Source organism: Salminus brasiliensis, chromosome 7 (genome assembly GCF_030463535.1).
Source record: "Salminus brasiliensis chromosome 7, fSalBra1.hap2, whole genome shotgun sequence".
Taxonomy (NCBI): Eukaryota; Metazoa; Chordata; class Actinopteri; order Characiformes; family Bryconidae; genus Salminus; species Salminus brasiliensis.
In genome coordinates this window covers 11941800-11964608 of record NC_132884.1, presented here as the reverse complement: position 1 = coordinate 11964608, position 22809 = coordinate 11941800, and the positions used below count along the sequence as shown (strand labels likewise).

Here is a 22809-nt window from a genome sequence, read left to right as displayed (position 1 = left end):
ACTGAACAGACAATCCCTGCTGACCTCGCTTCACAATCCACTCCTTGACCTATATTCTTTACTCTTTTTTTTAGCACACAAACTAATTAAACCGATTGCTTCTTGCGGACATTCGCATCCATGTTTTACGGAATAAATAAACCATTCTTACGCACGGTATCGCGTCCGTCACTGCTAGCGTGTGTTTTCGTGACAAAACGAGAGCCTCACAGACTCATCTGCGATTTTTCCTGGAGCGGTCGTGTAATGTGTGACCTGCTGTCATTGAACAGTCGTGTAATGTACAAACCACAACGACTTTCACGACATTCACGATTACAAGCGATCGAGTTGTGTAGTTTGAACAGTACAGCAGCCTGACGACTCTACAAGTCGTGTAGTGTGTCGAAGCCATTAGGGGTGTAATGATATTTGTACCAAATTTTAACAGTATGGGTTCACAGGGGTCATTGTGCATGCAGTCACACAAAGAGTACAGTAATTTCACAAGCATGCGTGCAACCGTTAAACACTGTAACCATTACAAACTGATTCCTTATTGTAATTCTGCCACGATCCAAATAACTGAGATTACAAGGGATTGATATTTCAGTGAAGTGATATTTCGTACATCTGTCCACTAGATGGCAACATTACTCACCAAAGTCAAACCACACCAAAATCAAGCCACAATTATTACCCCTGCAGTTAAAATAAATACACAGCAAGACACAGACAGTCTCTGCTCAAATTCTCTTTACCAGCCTGCTGCAAATACCAGCTTAACAAAGAGACAAAGAGGGAGGTAGAGAGACAAAGAGAGCGAGCAAATGCACTAAGCTAGCAAGGGAAGGGTCACCATAACAATCACTGGTATCCAATGTCATTGTGTAACTTAGGATACATGTAACTGGACAAAACGGATAGGAGATTTTGCATGCATGGTAATGGATAGAATTAGGTAGGTGAAAAACATGGGGAGACAAAGAACAGAATTCACTTATAATAATGTAAGGAATATCTCAACAAGCAGAATTACAAGAGTGAATCAGTTTGTAACCGAAAAATACAAAAGTAATAAGGGGCTAATATTTACTAATGAGTGTTAAATATTACTCTGTGTTAGGTGTTCTACTGAAGAGGAGGGGCTCTGATGAGGTGTATATTTATTCAGAACCCTCCAGACTTGTTTGACTGGCTAACCTCTAAATCAATTCTCACAAACAGGCTTGACCCCTTTGTTGCCAACAACAAAGCTTGTTTCCACGGCATCATCGTGTCCTATATATAACAATATCATCACCACAGAAACCTAAACACAAGATCTCTTCTTCAAACGGGGCCAGAAAATCAAAATGGTAAGATATTTTGCTCAGAAATTTAATGGCATTTTGACTTTAAGTACTGGCATAAGTAGTGTTTATAGAAATCTTTATTTGATTTGATTTGAAAGGGAAGGAAGTAAGAGTAACTATTTATAAGATATAAAAATGTATAAAGAATAACTTTACTATTTAAAATGGTGCAGCCATTCTTGTTACGTACACAGCTCATGTAATCCTTAGAAAAGTATTGCTAATAAAATGGAATGCTCTGTAGCAGCCACACATGAGCCTAAGGTCACCATGCCTAATGACAAGCACATAGGTGTTATAAAGGCCCCCAGCATTAACCTGTAGTGCAATGGAACTGTGGCTCTGGAGTGACAGAGCACAATCTCTTAATATATTTGTGATGAGTTGAAGGCCCATTTGCATTCCAGGACTAGTCATTACTAAAAATAGTTTCAGGCTTTCACTAATGTTCTTATTACTGAGTGCATTCACATTCTCACAGCAATGTTCCAATATCTAGTACACAGCCTTCCCAAAAATAAAGACGCTGTTAGCAAAGATGGATTAAATGTTTTCGTGGCCATATGCAAAACAGAAGAAAGGGGTCCCCTGGAAACACATTTAAAACATATTTATTCAGATTCACTTAAACGTAGTGTCATCAACCTGACTCATCAAACTTTCATTTTTCATTTATGGAGCAACAGTAGATGTGTAAATGGAAACATCTAGTCTACACTAGATCTAGTCTACACTACACTAGTCTACAGGTGGCTACAGCAACTGGTACTTGCAAACCTGCAAAACTTTTCTTTCTTGACTCTTATCAAAATTTATTTCATGTACAATTGAGAAAGAAGAGCATTTCCTGTCATTAAATTTACCTCCATTATCAGATGTTTTATTTTTGGGGAGGATTCTGATTATTCAGATTTTTATCATATTAGTTTCTTGGGGTTTAATTTGTGTAGAATCTAATTAGCATTTTTAAGGGGCTCCTGGTGATGGTTTGCCTAGTGCAATGCCCCTGAATACTCTCTACCAGACAAAAAGAAAATCCTTAGGCAACCAGGTCTCTACAAACTTTTAGGCATATAAACATCTCTCATGTAAACAGTTCATACATTATTTCAACACATGCTTTTTAATCTTCACATGCTTTTTAATGTTCAGCGTGAGTGTATCTCAGTCCACGTTGGCCAGGCAGGTGTGCAGATGGGCAATGCATGCTGGGAGTTGTATTGCCTGGAGCATGGTATCCAGCCTGATGGTCAGATGCCTAGTGACAAAACCATTGGTGGAGGAGATGACTCTTTTAACACTTTCTTCAGTGAAACTGGGGCTGGCAAGCATGTTCCTAGAGCTGTCTTTGTGGACCTAGAACCCACTGTAATCGGTATATTACCATATTATATTACCATATATTATCATAATTTCTTCACATATAATTTATTGTCTGTACTAAGAGCATGTTGGTGTAATAGTTAGAACCAAGGAAGATTAAAATTGAAGTACTGCTGTCTTTCTCTAGATGAGGTCCGCACAGGTACTTACCGCCAGCTCTTTCACCCAGAGCAGCTAATTACAGGGAAGGAAGATGCTGCCAACAATTATGCCCGTGGTCACTACACCATTGGAAAGGAGATAATTGACCTAGTGTTGGACAGGACCCGCAAACTGGTGAGATATAATACATCATAATACAATATATAATACATTCATTTATGACACAGGTTGTAGGTTGTTTAGCTTGTGTAAACATTTGCCTGGCAAATAAACACATTCACTTTATTCTCAACTCTCTAACTAGGCTGACCAGTGCACTGGGCTTCAGGGCTTCCTGATTTTCCACAGTTTTGGTGGAGGCACAGGTTCTGGCTTCACCTCTCTGCTGATGGAGCGCCTGTCAGTTGATTATGGAAAGAAGTCTAAATTAGAGTTTGCCATTTATCCTGCTCCTCAGGTTTCCACAGCTGTGGTGGAACCTTACAACTCCATTCTGACCACCCACACAACCCTGGAGCACTCTGATTGTGCCTTCATGGTGGATAATGAGGCCATCTATGACATATGCCGTAGGAACCTTGATATTGAGCGTCCCACCTACACCAACCTCAACAGGCTCATTGGTCAGATCGTCTCCTCCATCACAGCCTCCCTGCGCTTTGATGGAGCCCTTAATGTAGATCTGACAGAATTCCAGACCAACCTGGTGCCCTACCCACGCATTCACTTTCCTCTGGCTACTTACGCTCCTGTGATATCTGCTGAAAAAGCATACCATGAGCAACTCTCTGTTGCTGACATCACCAATGCCTGCTTTGAACCGGCCAATCAGATGGTTAAGTGTGATCCGCGCCATGGAAAATACATGGCATGCTGTCTCCTCTACCGTGGTGATGTTGTGCCCAAAGATGTTAACTCTGCCATTGCTACAATTAAGACCAAACGTACCATCCAGTTTGTGGACTGGTGCCCTACTGGCTTCAAAGTGGGCATCAACTATCAGCCTCCCACTGTTGTTCCTGGAGGAGACCTAGCCAAGGTGCAGAGGGCAGTTTGCATGCTGAGCAACACCACAGCCATTGCTGAGGCATGGGCCCGTCTGGACCACAAGTTTGATCTGATGTATGCCAAGAGAGCCTTTGTCCATTGGTATGTTGGAGAAGGCATGGAGGAGGGGGAATTCTCAGAAGCCAGAGAAGACATGGCTGCCTTGGAGAAGGATTATGAAGAGGTTGGCACTGACAGCATTGGGGTTGAGGGGGAGGAGGAGGGAGAGGAGTATTAACACAACTTCTTAATTTTTTCTTAATTAAGCCTTAATTTCTCTTATGTGTTAAAGCTATTTACACAGATGTAGTATTTGCATGTCAATAAAATATTTTCATTAATGCAATTTTGTTTCTTGAAAATGTGTTGCATGTACTTTTGCATCATCGTGTTATACACTCATGTGACCCTGTTTAACTGGCCATACATAGTACCAGGCGGTGATACAGCCCGTCAGAATACTCTCCACAGTGCATGTGTAGAACATCCTAGGCGGAGATTCATACCAACCTGGGATTCTTGCCCAGGACTGTAGAATGTAGTTGTATCAATTTAGACTCCACTTTAAATGAAGCTTACCTTGATTTGCCCTCTTGGTTTAAAGTTAATTTCAGTCTTACTTCAGAAGGCAGTTCTAGACCCGATCTATTTGTAACACTCACACAAGAGATGCCACTTCATAATGAATAAAACATTTGTTGTAATAATGAAAGAATTTCCGATTCACAGCATCACAAATATTCTCAGGACAAATGTCCTTGTTACGCTTGTTATTTCTCCAATTACTTTTGAGCCTGTGAAACAATAGGAACTATGTAAAAATTGTATTACATTTAAAAGATAACATGACCCATCCCATTTACCCACTAACTCACAAATTCCTCACAGGGGTCATTGCCCAGCAAACATGCTCATGTGGGGCTCGCATGGGTAGAATGTGGGCTAGGGGGGTTCCCAATGTGTTTTATTGGGATCCAGTTGGCCTTCCCAAATGAGCCAAATCGTAGTATTTAGTATTCAGTGTACAACCTCTCTTGGTCCCATCCCTAACCCTGGTTGGCATCCATAACTTTCTAGTTTCCAGTTGAGCTACCAATACAGGCCCCACATAGACATGTTAGCTCTTTAGGTAGGCACTTCCCTTTGTCACCATTTCCCTGAATTCTGATTCAGTCTCATTAGTTTATTGCCCTGATTTATCACACACTTTATCACAAACTTGTACAGCACAGTTTGTAGAACTGTCAGTATTAAAGTGCAGAACATTTTTCAAATTAACTACAAAATAACTACACATTAGCAGTATATTGGTCAGTGAAATACAGCATTTAAGAGTCTCAGAACATCCCGGAAGAAGCTTTTCCTCAGTCTGGTCGCCCTGGCCTTAATGCTGTGTATGCTCCTTTTCTGAAGTAATGGGAGAAATCAATGTATTTACTATACTTCCACACCATGCTCCAGCTGTACATGCTGTCTTTCCACAACCAACCTGTGTCCTTCTTATCTATTGCCTACCCTTCTTACCCACTGACCTTTCAGCTACTTCTGAAAATTCCTTAATGGCTGCCCTGCCATGTGTTAGAAATCTGGCATACAGGAGGCAGGAGACTGGATCTTCAGTGTTGATGAGTTTATTGATACACACAGAGATGTATGAGTACAACTCGATCATTCGTGGTCAGTCTAGTCTAGTCCGACCATGTCTACTCCATTCCAGGCCAGTCCAACCCAGCCTAGTCTGATCTGATCCAGTCTGAACTAATCCAGTCTAATCGAATCCAGTCTAAACAAATCCAGTCTGGTTAGGGATATTTCAAGAGGACCTTATATACATTGGGAACTGTGGGATGGGAAAGGATGATAAAGAATATGAATTTAAGGAGGGGTATGTGAGAGATGAAGGTGAAGGTTGAGGGTGAAGAAGGGGAGTTTAAGGAGGAGTAGGAGGGGGATGAAGGTGAGGGGGGTTAATGGTCATCACACAACAAAGGTCATCGGTATGACCACTTGATTGTTGTCACCTTTTGAGGGTTAATTTGAATTACCATATACATAGAAGGGACCTGACCACTTCAGGCCAGCAGACGAAGGGTAATCTCCATAGAGACAAAGGAGTAAGATAACCATTTGCTAAGTTGAAAATATGAAAGTAATGTTAGAAAGGGGCATATTTTCTCTCACATGGATGCAAATTCAGACAGCCAGATTTTGGCAGACTTTGCTACAAAAGCCCTAACACTCATTTTGAATGGTCTAATATATGCCAGCTACCTATGTTCTCTTACAATCACAATAATGATGTCCAAAACAATTTGATGGTAAATGACTTAAACGATGGCAAACATTTAGCAGCAGGATTTAATATGTGTATCAAGTTATCTCTACAAAACACAATATAAAACATGCATCAGATTGACTGGACTAGCTTATCTATTTTTTTTTCTATGAACTCAAACATGTTGCGCATAACTCTGCATCAGCCTAGCATCTCATATACCTGTGAAAACGTGACAGCTGTTACTACATGCTTTGAAGTATAGAACTTAGCGCTGACATGTTTACAACAAATGTTTACAACAAATTAAAACAAAAGCAAAGTATTATTTCAGATTTCAGATTTGCATTTTGTCAATCCACGATTTACATTTGTTTCATATCCAGTTTCTTCTTATAACTTGACTTTGCTGGTTGAACATTAACAATAACAAATACATAGTGTACATCTCTAACAATTATATTCCAGAATATTAATGTATCAAATGTATTACATCTGGTCTTTTTTACCTACAATCTGAAGTAAAAAGACTATCACTCTCATTATTATTATTTCCTAGCAGACAGGTACAACTGTCATTTAGTTATGATCCAGGATAGGCACCACCACCTAAAAAAAGATTAGTTTAAAAATAACCTCAAAATACTTAAAATATAAACTAAATGACTCAAAATTGCATGTTTATGTCCTTATTATCTCTTTGTCTCTCTCACTCTCTCACACACACACACACACACACACACACACACACACACACACACACACAAATGTGTCGTTCAAATAAAGACCCCGCCTACTGTTTTCTAACTGTCGTTCCCGCCAAAGAAAAATGATAATTACCCTCTGTATTTCACCCCGCCTCACGCCAGTGACCGAAACGGTGTTACACCGAAATCTGTGACCGCCGAATTCTGACACCGTAGAGGTAGTACGTAAGTAACTCTGACGGACTTTAGCTTTTTTTTTGCTATGCTTCCTTCAAGAACCGACGACAACCATTTACAGACATTTATTGTAGTCTTTTAATTCCACACATGTGTGCAGTGGAATTAAATTGAGTTATATTGGTAGTTTTTCATAAATAAAAAACAGGAATCTCAGACATGATCATCACAACAGAAATAACACAGAGAGGCATTGTACAATGTTTGTTTTGTACAATAAAACTGCGACGAAAACGCTCGAATGATAAGCTAATGCGCGTCTGAGTAACAACGGAAGACTGCATAAGTGATGTTAACAAATGTCGCGGCACCCGGACAACGCCCTCTATAATCACATAATTCGGCGCTCACAAATTTCGGTGTAACACCGGCGCAGCGTCACTCTATATAAACTCTGGTCGTCCTAGCCACAGCCACACTGTCCTCGTTCTCCGAATCCTCGACGTCGGCCCAGAGGGAATTTTTGCAACAATGGTGAGTGTTTTGTTCAGGAGAATCATTTAAGCAGTTTATAAGCAAGAAATTACATGAATGGTTAATGTTTAAAGTATTGTTACTATGTTTGCCCACGAACATTTGATATTGTTAGCTAGGACATTAGATGATAGTGCCGTCGTCATACAGGTTAGCTAGTTACCTAGCTAGCTATAAAACGTCCTAGTTTAAAAATGGATAAATGATTGTTATTAGAATAAGTCCAAAAGATGTGTATGTTGTATTCGATAACTAGCTATCTAACAGTAGAAACGATTTTAGCTTGATTAGCGTGAATACCGAGAAATGTCAGAACCGTTTTTTACGAGCAAAAAAAATGCAGAGTAACTGTCTACGGTAATGCAGCGAAGGACGGATCAAATTCATCTAAGTAAAAAAAGGGATTAAGATTTACATCACTCGCATTAGCTAGGTCTGGCTGCACGACATTACCAGAACGCCATTTTGCTTGACAAACGTACGGTTGGTTATTGGGCCGATATTAACTACTGAGTGACTGACTGCATTTAATGAGATTAACGGTTGGCTTGCGTTTGCGACAGAAGTATTTGATGTAGTTTACATTAATTCCATAATTCCAGCGACCTCCAACCCTCATTAGTTTGTAGAATTTGAACCACATTAGTACGTTTCGCGACCTAAGATTATACTGATGGCTAAGTGTAGCCATCTACTGTGTGAAAAGCGACAACGGTTAACGAGCGAAAGCATACCAGGCTTTTTAGCTAGTGTTTCTGCCAGTGGTGCGGTGTTGAGATTTCCTTGTGTTTTTGCAAAACTCCGTCTTGGTTAGGTGTGTCGGGTTTTTTTATGCTATGCTCCACCCTCCATTTTGTCTGTCTGAATGAGGCGGGAAGTGCGGGCGGGGGTCTGGGTACTGACCCTCAACAACTCTCTTTCGTCTGACCGTGAATGTGCAAATAAGAAACCCCAAATGTAGTTGTTTGAAGACAAGTATTTTACAAGCTTCTAAACGCCAAACTAGCACATGTAGCACCAGCAATGCTGCAAACAGTAGAAGGGTAAGTGAGTTCTTGATTCATCTCCTCTGAAACACAGGACTTGTATTCTGAAATTTTCTCTTTGTGAGCAAAGGGGCGGAGCAAGCTCTCCCCGCTCATTTTCTGTTATGACGAAATGTCTGATGGCAGCTAGGCTCTTTTCTTTCAGACTTTCTTGCACTTATGATTGAATTTATGCTGCTGACTTGTTTTTTGTGTTTTTTTTTCTCCCACCAGCGTGAGTGTATTTCTATGCATGTTGGTCAAGCTGGAGCCCAGATGGGGAATGCATGCTGGGAGTTGTATTGCTTGGAGCATGGGATTCAACCAGATGGTCAGATGCCTAGTGACAAAACCATTGGTGGAGGGGATGACTCTTTCAACACTTTCTTTAGTGAGACTGGAGCTGGAAAGCATGTTCCCAGAGCTGTCTTTGTGGACCTTGAGCCTACAGTCATTGGTAAATATTATTTTAATTATTTATATGAATATTTAAATTGTCAGACTCTCATTGTGCATTTAATTCTGGCAAAGTGTAAACTAAACTATTTTTACATTATTGTAAAACAGATCGGCTCTACAAATGTGTACAATATTTTTGGTCTGGTGCAATAATTGTCAATGACTTAAGATTGTGGGCTGCCCCCCCTTTGTAGATGAAGTAAGGACAGGAACCTACCGCCAGCTCTTCCACCCGGAGCAGCTAATCACAGGGAAGGAAGACGCTGCCAATAATTATGCGCGTGGTCACTACACTATTGGCAAAGAGATCATTGATTTGGTGCTGGATAGGACCCGTAAACTGGTGAGACAGAGTTTGACTCTAACATTGTGACAATTGGGACACATGCACACGAAGGCAGTGTTTGGATTTTCTAGGACTGTTTACTGATGAGTGTACTTCCTCACTTACAAATGTAATCGGTCGTCTTGGAAAATGGAGGGTAAATGTTCATTGCCTAAACATGAAAAATGCCTGACTTGCATACAAGTTTTGTTTTTTTTTTTCTCCCCAGTTTAACACATGCCGTAATTTTTGTCCTAGATCAAAGTGACTTGCTTACTAAGTTTGAACTCCTTACTAAAGCAGGACAATTATTCAACTGTGGTGTGAACACTTTCAGGACTGGAGCTAGATGCTTCGGAATGAATGTGATTATTGCATGTTTGTCCCCTTTTTTTCCAGGCTGACCAGTGCACTGGGCTTCAAGGTTTCCTGATTTTCCACAGTTTTGGTGGAGGTACTGGCTCTGGCTTTACCTCCCTGCTGATGGAGCGTCTATCTGTTGATTATGGCAAGAAGTCAAAGCTAGAATTTGCTGTGTACCCAGCCCCTCAGGTCTCCACAGCTGTGGTGGAACCTTACAACTCCATTCTGACCACCCACACAACCCTGGAGCACTCTGATTGTGCCTTCATGGTGGATAATGAGGCCATCTATGACATATGCCGTAGGAACCTTGATATTGAGCGTCCCACCTACACCAACCTCAACAGGCTCATTGGTCAGATCGTCTCCTCCATCACAGCCTCCCTGCGCTTTGATGGAGCCCTTAATGTAGATCTGACAGAATTCCAGACCAACCTGGTGCCCTACCCACGCATTCACTTTCCTCTGGCTACTTACGCTCCTGTGATATCTGCTGAAAAAGCATACCATGAGCAACTCTCTGTTGCTGACATCACCAATGCCTGCTTTGAACCGGCCAATCAGATGGTTAAGTGTGATCCGCGCCATGGAAAATACATGGCATGCTGTCTCCTCTACCGTGGTGATGTTGTGCCCAAAGATGTTAACTCTGCCATTGCTACAATTAAGACCAAACGTACCATCCAGTTTGTGGACTGGTGCCCTACTGGCTTCAAAGTGGGCATCAACTATCAGCCTCCCACTGTTGTTCCTGGAGGAGACCTAGCCAAGGTGCAGAGGGCAGTTTGCATGCTGAGCAACACCACAGCCATTGCTGAGGCATGGGCCCGTCTGGACCACAAGTTTGATCTGATGTATGCCAAGAGAGCCTTTGTCCATTGGTATGTTGGAGAAGGCATGGAGGAGGGGGAATTCTCAGAAGCCAGAGAAGACATGGCTGCCTTGGAGAAGGATTATGAAGAGGTTGGCACTGACAGCGTTGGGGATGAGGGGGAGGAAGAGGGAGAAGAGTACTAAGATGGCTAATGGGGGTGGGGTGGGGTCTAGTTTGTGAAACAAACTACTCTGCTTAAAACACAAAATATTCCTAATAAATGTTCTGAAGAAGCTGAATGTGTGAATTATTGCCTCTTATATGCATTGCACCAACTTTAAAAAAAAAAAAAAAAAAAAAAAAAAAAAAAAATTTGTATCCTTATTGTATGTGCAGTCCCTGTGCATAACCACATTTTATTTCTGAGAAGACTAGTCTTTCCAACAGTATTTAAAAACTTACGACTCATGCAAAATGGGTCTCTCCATCCTTACATCCAACCGATCTCAGATGCTGGAGGCTGGGCCAAAAACAGTGGTTTGTCAATTTTGTCCCTGCCATCATGTTAATGGCTGATGAGCCTTTGTGTTTCTTGGATAATAAACATCCTCAAAGCTTATCCCAGAAAAATAAATCCCTGTAGTTTTTATTTATTTAACCAAAAGAGGGGGAGGGAACACAATTCGTAAATTAAGTCATACTATCAACTATTTAGCTGCTGCTGCTGCAGCAATTATTGGTGTTGACACAAATGGATGGTTTTACATGACAAATGGTTTGTTACATCTCTGATTATAATACTCTGGTTGGGCTTATTACAAATGATACCAGTAGTTCTACCACATACAGAGCCAGTGCAACTTAGTCACTCTCAACTGAGCAAAAATTTGTTTGGATGGTCAGGATTAAACCCAAGAGCTACCATGACTAAGATCTGCCCTGAACCAGAAGGTGCTGGAACCAATTTCAAGCTCAACTTAAGTTTGCAGCTGAATATACAAACTAAGAAAGGGCTTTTAGAGAAACTTTATGTGTATATGGATCAAATTTAATTGTTTGGACACAATAGCCTGAGGTATGTTTGCAGGATTGCAAGCAAGTCATTCACCCCAAGAATATTAATTGAAGTATCTTGCTCTGGGGCTGTTTTAGGGCTAGTTGCGCTGGTACATTAAACAAAATAGATTGGATAATCTACACAAAAAAAAAACACATTAAAACATTTTCATGAATCACTTAGTCATGGTGTTTATGTCCATGATGAATGTGTGTAAGCTTTTGACCACAACCGTAGCATCAAACTTGTGTAAAAATGATTTAATGCCACTATTAAAGCTTTTTTTAATGATATTTGGCCATGATTTTTTGACCAACTGGCTTGTTCCTTTTCATTTCTGACGATGACCACATCCTTCACAAGAGCCTCTAGTTGCTGTCGTCATCAGACCATCCAAAGGGATCAATGGTAATGGCCATATTAAGTTTGTGACCCTCACGTATGCTGCAGGACTTGGAGGAGTTTTGCTTGGATTGCATGTTCACCTGCATGCCTGACTGCCGCATGGGGCTACTCCCAGGCATGCCCACATCCAAATCAAACAATCCTCCGAAACCACGCATGATTGCCTGCAGGTCAGCCCCGCACAGATCACCATTACTGCAGGAGGAGGAGATTTGACAGCTCATCTTAGAGCTGTTGCTCTCCTCAGAGCGTGACTCATAGAAAGACTCAGCACTCACAGTCATCGGAGAGGTATGAGAGAAGAACTGAGAATGAGACAAAAAGACAGACCATTGAAATGTGGATAACATTTTTTTCAGAATAGTAGCATCTTCATTTTATACTAAATACTGAGACAATATTTAATTTATAATCACATTATCAATCAGTTTTTATATATTTCCACAACAGGTACAATTACTAGAAGTTGTACTTATGTGGGGTTTTGTTCATATTTAAAATGAAATTGCCCAGTGAAGTGTGAATTTTTTTACGTTATGCAGTATTTCAACATCAAGTCTATGAAGTATTCAGAAATATAGCTAATTATTACTTCCCAATAATTCAATGCTAACCCATACAGGCAGATGCTGATAGGAAACTTAGCATAGAATGCATTTCATTCTTATAAAAAAAGTTCTCTAATAGGATCATTATGAAATTCTTACAGGACTACATGATTTTGATCTCTCCACGAGTCGGTTCTCCCATGCTCGCAGTCTCCTTTCTCTCTCATCCAGCTCTTGCTCTTTGCAGGTAAGCTCTCTTTCCAGGGTCTTCAGCCGCTCCAGAGTTGCATCAATCTCACACCTTAGGAACAGATGATGAGAGGCTGGTATAACTCTGCCCTCCACACAGCACAATCTCTCTGGCTTAAGAGGTACTACAAACAAGTCATAGGCTTTCAACTCAAATACGAAAGTCACAACTGATAAAATCTTCTTTGGATGTTTCTTATCATATCCGACTGTGTTTTACCTAATCAAACCAGCAGGGGTCATTCTGCTTAGTCGCATGGCTGCTCAGGCACGAAGCCTTTGGTACAGCTATTTATAAACAGGTATGCAATGCAGAGCCAGAAATCCCCTACTTGTGCATTTTACCCCTGAAGGCTTGTCTGTTTCTGCCAAGTTCCCTCTTCACACAGACTCTCTAAATTGTCCCTCCTGCTGCTGGAACTGGTTTTCTCTGCAATTCTCTTGACAGGCACTCAGAATTTTTCACCAACTTTCTCTGACTTAATCACTCTTTCACTCTCTGACACTTTCTTTTCTAAAATAGCTCTCTTTCTTTGGGTGCAAATATGTTTATGTGCAGCTCTCCTGATGTTTGTCTCATCTTGGTATCTGTTTGTATGTAAAAAAATAAATGTATATTTATTTTAACACTTCTTGTACAACTTTAGTGTGGGTGGGTGTGTATGTGTGCATACAAGCAGGCATACCTCCACTCTGCCTTGTTATGTAGGAAAGAATTGCACTGGTCAGAAAGCTTACTGTCATTACACATGGCCTCTAGAGTAAACAGGATCTGTTTAAACACAGGCCTCTCCTGTGAAAATAGAACATTTGTATTGTAACTGTAAATTAATTCATCAGATGTGTTTACAGTTTTAGTGATCCTGGTAATATTGTAACCTGAGAACTGAACGAACAAAACAATTCCATCCTGTGGAATTTATTTTATTCTAATCACAAACACACCAAGAAAAGGCACAGAGATAGTAATTCTTCTTCTATGACATTTATATAAATACTTACAGTTTCTACCAGCTACAAAATTCACTTATACAAGCACATGTATTCCTCATTAAAGGTGCCTATTTGTAACTTCAAAACATATACTGAACCACACTTACCTTGGGTTCTGCCACCCAGCATGATCTCATTAAGTCCGCAAAACTGGCAGGACAACTGCTTGGAATGGTTGGCCTCTGAAAAACAAAACCAGAACAAATCATGTGGCCATTATTACATACAATTAATACGAACTTAACTAATGAAAACATTCTCCCCTGGGGCTAGGTTTTTAACATAGGGTTAGGGGAGGGATTTGGTGATTCTGCATGTGTGAAAGGGCCAAATATGCTATGTTAGAAATAAACAGAATGCTTTAGTGTGAGTGCTGCTTTTAGATCACAATAAAATGAGCTGTTAATTTCTGTCCAAGCACTATGATGACACAGGGCTGATATGAACATTGTATAATGACACTGTAATGGGTAATGCGTTAAAAAATTCATTAGTATCCTGTTTCTCTAACCAGGAAGGGGGTGGTAAGTAAGAATGGAATCATAAACAAGCATTCAAATGCTGCCAATGCAGTGAGCTTTCTCTTTCTAACCATTCAGTTACAGAGACCACAAGAAAAATGTGGGATACACAGTACTTTACCTCATTTTTTTCCACAACCAACCAGGCCACTTGCAAGCCCTCAAATCCTTTAAAGGGCACCTCTCTGGTCAGCATTTCCCACAAAACCTGCAAGAGACAAAAATGGAGCAGAAAATGGTTTGGACTTTGAAAAAAATATATAAAATACCAGAAAATGTATGGGAATTTCTTACGTTCTTGAATGTATATAGTATGATATGTTCTCTTGTTGTCCTGCTTTGTTAGTGTTGTGTATGTATTGTTCAGTGTGTTTTGCATATACAAAGTTATGTTGTATAGCTGGTCTATGAGCCTGAAGAATGACCTTTTATACCAATACATACATACCAATACATAATACAAGTTATATTGAAAGAATGACCCAAAAAAATGACTTCAATATAAAATTGACAATATGCATGACAATACCCAAATACTTACCACACCATATGAATATGTGTCACAAGTTTCAGATACAGGCAGGCTCTGGATCACCTCTGGTGCCATCCAGGGGAATGTGCCCACCAAAGACATATTTGTTGTGTGAGACAGGAACTTAGATGATCCAAAATCACAGATCTAATGAAAAGTGGGACAGTAGTTTATACTCATCAAAAGCAAAACACTGATGACAAATGTAACCCTAAGATGTGAAAATGTTGGAACTATGCAAAATAATACTTACCTTCATTACATTGTCGGCAGCTAACACCACTGGAAAAAAGAGTTAGTTCAGAAAGTCATTATTGTTTTTACTGACAAACACGTTCATGTTCATAAAAGTGTCTTAGGCCTGTGTTATCTGGGTCTTCCCACGCCCCAAGCCCAAATAAGGAGCCGTGGATTCCGGAAGTCGGTCGCGCATGTGCTCTGCGGGCGGCTTCCCTCGTTAAGCGCAACTACGAACACCTGGGACTGGTGGTTCATAAGCCATAGCGTTTTACTCTCTTGTTGTTGTGAGTTAGTGCTATTGCAGCTTCTGTACCACAGTGGTTTACTGTCTGCTCAAAGGGGGAAGTATGTTGCTCTTGTCATTGCTTGTTTGGTCTTACGTCTGTTGTCCTTGATACCCTGTCTGCCCTGGTAGATATATCCGGTTTGTTTTGTCACGGTCTTTATCTCCCTGGTTTTGCCCGAAGCCTTGCTTCGCAGTTTGTGGTTCTTTGTTTGGTTTATGGTTTTGTCCAAAGCCCTGCTTTGCAATCTTATTTTCATTGTTTTGTTTCTTCCTGTATCCTTGCCCAAACCCTGTAGAGTGTTTAGTTTTGTTTTGTGTTCCTCATTTTCCCATACCGCTCAGCTACCTCCCAGTCCCAGGAGTAGTACTTTGCCTGGTTTGTGTTCTGCTTTTACTCTCTAGTTTTGCACATTTAGGTTAAAGTCTTGCATCGTCCAACCCTGCGAGTGTTTCCCCTTGTGTTCACTGCCACGCCTGACCCGGCATGACAAGTTGCAATAGAATTTATACAACTCATTAAAAATGAGGTTTATTAGCTAAATTTCATAACCTTTTAGCTGTTTGCAATAAACCAATCAAACATGGCAATTTAATAGCTCAACACTGCTCAACTTGGGGATCCTAGCCCATTCCACATGGGCAATGGTTCGCTAACATGCTTGGGTTTGTGTTCTGCAACCATGTTCTTTAAATCCCAAACTTCAAGTCAGGCCCCTCCAGAATCTTCTAGGACGTCTTCTGAATCTAAGCCTTATTGGACTTTGAAATATGCTTGGAAGCATTGTCTTATTTAAAGGTCTAATCATGCCCAAGTTTCAGCTTTCTCACAGAAGGCATGAGTGGATTTCTTCCTAAGATTTCCTGATACTTGATTAAGTCCATTCTGCCCTGTACATGCTGCATGTTTTCAGTTTCAGATAAAGTATTCTTTATCTCCATGTGCAAACTGAAACCTCAGGGCCTGCTACCACCAAACCTTGCTGCTGGTCTTTTGCAGTCTCCCTTGTTTTTGACCACCTGGTCTAGTGGCAGCTGGTGATTGTTTCATTTTTAACATCCAGGTAGCATAGCCAAATCCTTTAACTTTGAACTTATAAACTATGCTTCCAACGGTATCTCTATGAGCATTCAGTTCATGTTTTTGCATCAATGTCGGTGTTTGTGCAAGGCAATTAACACTTCTTTGAACTTTTTAGACTAAAGTGATGAAGTGTCATAATCAAGAAACCCTTGGCCAGTCCAGGTATTTGATGTGTTGCATCCCAAACACATGATGCAACTAATGAAGCCCATGATTAGTTGAATAATTCTGAAACTGCAGTAGTCATTATAAGATGCATTTTGTGTTGAATTTGGAGAATATTTTTGATTGGTTTATTGCAAACAGCTAAATGTTTGTAGTTTTTGCAAATAAACCAAATTTGCAAAGAGGATGAATAGCTTTGATTGCAATTGTGAAGTCCTGATGGATCAACAGAGGTGTACGAGAGAGGAGTGAGGGTCACACCAGCCAATAAGAGATTCATATTTTTCTGACCAAGATATTTAATCTTGGATAGCATTTGTATAATTGGGTTTTAAGAATTGCACCAAAACACCTGGATATAAATGATGTTTTTGAGAAAATTATATTTCCATCCATTGAATTAATTCCTTAAACAATACATTCCAAAAAACATATTTCTGTCAAAGCCATTTTGAAGGCTTTACTGTTTAGAGTGCACACAACTATACATCTGCATATAAATTGATATATAACTTGCCATTCCGTGATTTCAAATCCCTGTGAATGACCTTTACTGGAGCTTCTGCATGTAAATAATGCATTCCTAAGAAAGGAAAATAAATTGTCAATTCCTAAAGTTATATTACATTACATTATTATATTCCAATGAAAAAAGATTGCACACATTTGCAGATAGCCCTACCTTTAGCAATGTCCAATGCCCAAGTCATTACTTGACCCATGTCCATCTCTTCACTGTCTGGTCTAGATAGGTATTCATAAAGCGACCCTCCATTGGCATATTCTTACATACACATATATAAATATATACATTTACACACTGTAGGCATGAGAAGACATATTTTTTATTCATTATATTTTTTTATCCAAAATACAAGACAAATCATAGTATGTGGTCAGGCCACAGGCAAGTCAGAGCATATGTGCACCAGGGCAAAGCCCTTAAGTGCTGATCAAACCAAACAAACAGCCATGATCAACTTTCAAATGAGGCACAACAGCCACTACAATACAGGCAGACAGAATGACTACAGGGTTACTATAGACATATCAATAACACACTGCCTTATAATTATCTGCAGCGTAAGCTTTATTTTTTTTGGTTAATTAATTTCACTTGTTTTCAAGTAGGGTTGCATAATATACAATTTATGTCATTTAAAATATCACAGGAGACAAATGCAATGTCACTTTTTTCCAATATTGTGCAGCCTTATACTGAATGATAACTGATGTAAATGGATGAACGTCAATGATGGACTACTGACAGGGATATTGTCACTTTAATATTGTAAGGAAATCTCTCATCAGAATTTTATGACCACCCTGGTTTGGGATGAACTATACTAGCTCCACTTATCCAAATCTGTCCTAATCTGTTTCTCTGCATGCTTTGTTAGTCTCCTTTCACCCTGGTCTTCAATGGTCAAGACCTCAGAGGACCACCACAGAGCAGGTATTATATGGTAGTGGCGTATTAGTGTGTATTGCACTGGTACAAGTAAATCAAACACAGCAGTGTTGCTGGAGTTTTTAAAGACATCGACTTCACTGCTGATGTCACAGAAGACAAGAAGAATAGTCCACTAACCAGACATATCCAGCCAACATAATCCTGTTACAATGGCAATATCAGTGGGTAATGGACTAGAGGATAGCCAACACAAACTGTGCAGCAGAGATGAGTCTCTAATTTTGCGTCCACAATCTTGACCAGCTAGGTAGGAGTGTTTAATAGAGCGGACAGTGGATGGAAATCTCTAGCAGCACTACTGTGTCTAAACCACTCATACCAGCGCAACACAACAACACTGTGGTGCTGAGAATGACCCACCACCCAATTAGTACCTGCTCTGTGGTGGTCATGTGTGTATAAGTGCATATCCAAGTGTATGAGCGTGGATGCTGTGGAATTGCTACATGCTGGCTATACCATTCCAGGTGACTGCTTAATTGTTGCAATGGTATCAAAGATGGTTGCTTAGATGGTTGCTATGGTATCTGTGGTACCTTAGATAGTTGCTAAGGTGTTAATAGGCTGTTGCTTTGGTATCCAATGTGGTTGTTTACCTGTTGCTAAGTGGTTGCTATTGTATTCTAGGTGGTTGCTTAGCAGTTGCTATCGTATTCTAGGTGGTTGCTTAGCAGTTGCTATGCTATTCCAAATTGTTGCTAAGGTGTTCCTTGGCAGTTGCTGTGGTATCCCAGTTGGTTGCTAAGGTTTTGTTAAGTGGTTGCTATGGTCTCTTAGGTGGTTGCTTAGGTGTTGCTAGGCAGTTGTTCTAGTATCCCAGCTAAGTGCTTAATAGCTCATTCAGTATGTTTGGCTAATAGACCTATCGGCTAACAGTTGCTATCGTATTCTAGGTGGTTGCTTAGCAGTTCAGTATGTTTGGCTAATAGACCTATGTCTACAAACTTTTAGACAAAATGTGGGGTGCCAAAACGTTTGCCCAAAAGCTTATGCACTATTTTGGGCCAAAACTTGTGTCCAAAAGATGACAGACAGTATTTAAGAGCAATGGAGATGCAGTGCATGTTTTCTCAGCTGGTGTGTGGGTAACATCATCCGTGTTACCTGGTGTGGGGTGTACACTGTGTGTAGAGCAGTGTGTGTGTGTGTGTGTGTGTGTGGAGTGTGCTGTGCATGGTGTGAGATGGGCAATGTTTGGAAACACTGAATGTGCACTCCACATCACACACACAGGAATGTTCCTTGTGTATATGTGTGGTGGGCAGTGTGTGGTCTGGAGTGTGCTATGTATGGTGTGGCGTGTGTGGAATGTAGTGTGGAGTGTACTGTGTATAATCGAGGGTGTGAAGTGTGGAATGTGGTGTGGTTGGTGCTGTGTATGGTTTTCGGTGTGGAATGTGGTGTGGAGTGGAGTGTAGTGTGTGTGTGTGTGTGGTAAATCCTGTCTTTGTTGTATGCTTCTGTGACCTTGAAAAATACTGTGCAAACAGTTTGGAAACACTGAATAGGATCCTATGGGAACAGATTTTGACTGACCGTTGCTTGAACACTGACCATCTGATCAGATCAAAAAGCACAAGCACACTTTGGTGGTATAGTTTTGTGGTTCTAGCTCAAAAAACATGGAAAAGAAGCGTGTTAAATGGTGTTTGTGAAGTTTAGAGTGTGGTGTGTACAGTGTGGTGTGTGTGGAGTATTTAGTGTAGTGAGTAAGGTTCAACGTGGCGTACAGTGTGAGTGGAGTGTGGTGTGTTAAGTGTGTTGTTTGTATGTGATGTTTTGTATGCGATGTGTTTAATGCATTTGGTGTGCAGAGTGTGGTTGCTAGGTGGTAACTATGTGGTTGCTATGGTGTTGCTAAGTAGTTTGCCATGTTGCCATGGGTGGTTGCTATGGTGTTGCGTAGTTGGTTGCTATGGTGTTGGTACTAGTTGGTTACTATAAAGTTGCTAAGTGGCGCACACAGTCTAGGAGAGCGAAGGAAAGAAGGGGTGAGAGGAAGTTCTGGTGTGTGGGAGAGCTGCCCATTGTGACATCATTTCTGAACATTCTGCCATTCATTCCTATTGGGGAAAAATAAACAGGAATTGTACAAAAAAGCATATCACATAACACTACACTGTTGTCTTAAATTGGAGGTTCAATAAATCTCGATACATGTGACCTATTGAGATGTTTAAAATTGCTCCTATTCATCACCTATGGGGAAAAAACTTTTTTTGGATGAGGATTGTTCAAAATCCATAAGTCAGATCACTCCAAAAAACCACAAGCACACTATTTGGGTGTAGGATCTACAATCCTGCCAAATGTCATGGTTCTTGCTCAAAAACTGTGGTAGGAGATGCTTTGAGAAATTTTAGCATAGAAGAAGAAGAAAAAAACGAAGAAGCCAACATATTACATATTACGAACATATTACAAAGCGCTCCAATATGATGGAGCTGATATAATGGACCGAGTTCATTTCAAACCAAGGGTGGTCATAATATTCTAATATCACTGTGTAGACAACAGTAACATTTCATGAAAAATACTCAAATGCAAAACATATGTGCAAAGAATGCAGAACTATTATGCAAGAAAGATGCAGAATTCAGTAGGTTACCTGTGACTATGGCATAGTTTGGTTCTTCAAGAATTGCTCCATAAAATTGAATTATGTTTTTGTGGCTCAGAACACTGAGAATCTCAGCCTAAACATAAGGGGAAAAGTATTATTTTAAACTGAAAAATGTGCATTATTATTTTAATTAATCAACTGCTGTCCAGTTGCTGCTGACCATCTAAATACACATTACATTTCACACAGAGTAAATCAGGTTTGCTCTACAGACAGAGAGGGAGAGTGTGAGAAAGTAATGGAAAACTAGACCTGCACTTGGCTACCATCTCAAACCAGTCAAGCTCACCACCACCCCTCCAACCCCCACTCCCCCCCCCAACCATGCTTCACAGGGAGCTGATTTACACAAAACAATTAAAATTATTTTAGAAAACATTTCCATAATGAAAACATTATCATTAAGGCCCAAATAAGCAAAAAGGACTCAAAATGGCCTCTATATAGGAATACTTGAGTTAAACCTTTCACTTACACAAAACACTGACATTTATATGTCCTACCTCCTTATCAATTTTCAGCAACTTTTTTACAGCCACTTCTTTGTCCTGCGGGACCCAGCGTGCACGATACACACTTCCAAAGCTCCCACCGCCACAGTTCTCATAAAAGTGGATGTCATCAAAACGTATCTGCACGAAGCTAGCACTAAGGGACGACATCTCATACTGACATGCACACACACACAAAATGGCCTTATCTGCAGAAAAAAAGAAAGAATGAGATGTTAATATTATTAACTTCTAACATGGGCCATTACCTTCCAACAATCTTAATAATTCCTTAGACTATTGTAAAACTCATCTGCTTCCTTTAATGCAGTATATTTACAACATATAATAGCACTTTTTATTCATTACTGTGCCCCGGCCTTTCATTTGTATCACAGAAGGCCACTGTGTGAGTGCAAACAATTCAGTCTTTTTTAAGTTGCTGGAGGTCACATGTAAAGTATGACCACGTTGTCAAATGTAAACATGATTCATGATGATTTTTAAAGAAGACATCCAGTGCGTACCAGTATGATATTCCAATATCATTGTGCACCCTATTGAATAGATATGTGGAGTATACATCTCACCATAAATAAAGTATCTTCAAAACATGTTATTCTTCAAATGATTGGCGTCTCCGAGAGGATTATGACATCAGAGCAAAATCGAATGTTGTGTGACACGTTCAAATGTTGATCTTGATGAGACGCATCTTCCACCTTGTGCTTACCCTAATTGCCGCAAGGACAACAACTACATATAAATAACCCGCAGTTTTGTGAACAAATGCAGTTTTATTATCTGGAATATTTTCGCCACCTTCGTTCTTAGAAAATCTGCAAATTAGTAAACCGCCCGTCTTAAATACTGTTCACAGGTAAATTAAGGGATTGACATTAAATCCAGACGCACCCATTTTTTTGCCCTTCAATTGTATTTTATATTATCTGTTCTTCTCATGTGTTTCTTAACACCGTTAAACACTTGTTATATGACAAAATACGTTATTAAAAGAATGAGTTCATACCTGGCCGTCGTGTTTTTTGTAAGGTCCTGAGTAACGGTCTCTTGCTGCGGGCAATCTACGTCATAAACTAATGCAAAGCCTCTTTGTCTCGTGTTACTGCACTTCCATAACAGGACACGCGACTGTGGCCCCGTGCGTCATAAAACTCAACAAAAGCCAACAGCGCCGCTCCACGGCTACATATGGAACAGTTCAGAAAGGACCCAAACAACATTACAGTTATGTTTGCTATATATCCTGTAAACAGGCTTTTCTGTTTAATTAACGAACACTTATTATATTGCTGATTATTGTCTTCTGAATGTTTTGTCACCAGTGTCATTAGGATTGATAGGAGCTTAATGATCCAACCTGCAAATTAGCTTGTTTCTTGAGCCAAGGAATCAGGGAAAAATACAATTTACCTACTGACCAAGTTTTAAGGTTTGGTCTGCACAATTCGTTTTAAGGCAGAAAAAAGAATTCCAATTATTATATATATTATTATAGTTAGAGTCCGTGTAAACTTCAATGTAGTCAGTCATGGAGTGTGGGCTGCTAGTCCGAGGCAGATAGTAGTAGCTGGAAAG

The 22809-nt window shown here is 40.2% G+C and overlaps 3 protein-coding genes across 4 annotated transcripts; 2 read left to right on the top strand and 1 right to left on the bottom strand.

The window, feature by feature from the left end:
- The first annotated feature begins 1319 nt into the window (after positions 1-1319).
- On the top strand, positions 1320-4104 carry LOC140559992 (tubulin alpha-1A chain-like). The gene is made up of 4 exons (XM_072683916.1): positions 1320-1337; positions 2487-2709; positions 2845-2993; positions 3124-4104. The coding sequence occupies exons 1-4, from the start codon at positions 1335-1337 to the stop codon at positions 4102-4104; spliced, it is 1356 nt and encodes a 451-aa protein (XP_072540017.1). The 5' UTR covers positions 1320-1334.
- A 3355-nt stretch (positions 4105-7459) lies between these two features.
- On the top strand, positions 7460-10844 carry LOC140559991 (tubulin alpha-1A chain-like). Its single transcript, XM_072683915.1, has 4 exons — positions 7460-7559; positions 8819-9041; positions 9238-9386; positions 9768-10844. The coding sequence occupies exons 1-4, from the start codon at positions 7557-7559 to the stop codon at positions 10746-10748; spliced, it is 1356 nt and encodes a 451-aa protein (XP_072540016.1). The 5' UTR covers positions 7460-7556; the 3' UTR covers positions 10749-10844.
- A 1003-nt stretch (positions 10845-11847) lies between these two features.
- On the bottom strand, positions 11848-22346 carry map3k20b (mitogen-activated protein kinase kinase kinase 20b). Of its 2 annotated transcripts, XM_072683918.1 has the most exons (13): positions 22241-22346; positions 21801-21944; positions 21223-21419; positions 20705-20792; positions 17305-17406; positions 17140-17205; positions 15104-15132; positions 14860-14997; positions 14440-14526; positions 13905-13979; positions 13491-13597; positions 12715-12856; positions 11848-12312 (listed from the first exon to the last, which is right to left on the bottom strand). In XM_072683918.1, exons 3-13 carry the CDS (start codon positions 21379-21381, stop codon positions 11971-11973), a joined length of 1335 nt encoding a protein of 444 aa, XP_072540019.1. In that variant the 5' UTR covers positions 21382-21419; positions 21801-21944; positions 22241-22346; the 3' UTR covers positions 11848-11970. The 2 variants fall into 2 exon arrangements, with proteins under 2 accessions (XP_072540019.1, XP_072540018.1); XM_072683917.1 differs by lacking the exon at positions 21801-21944.
- Positions 22347-22809: the final 463 nt, after the last annotated feature.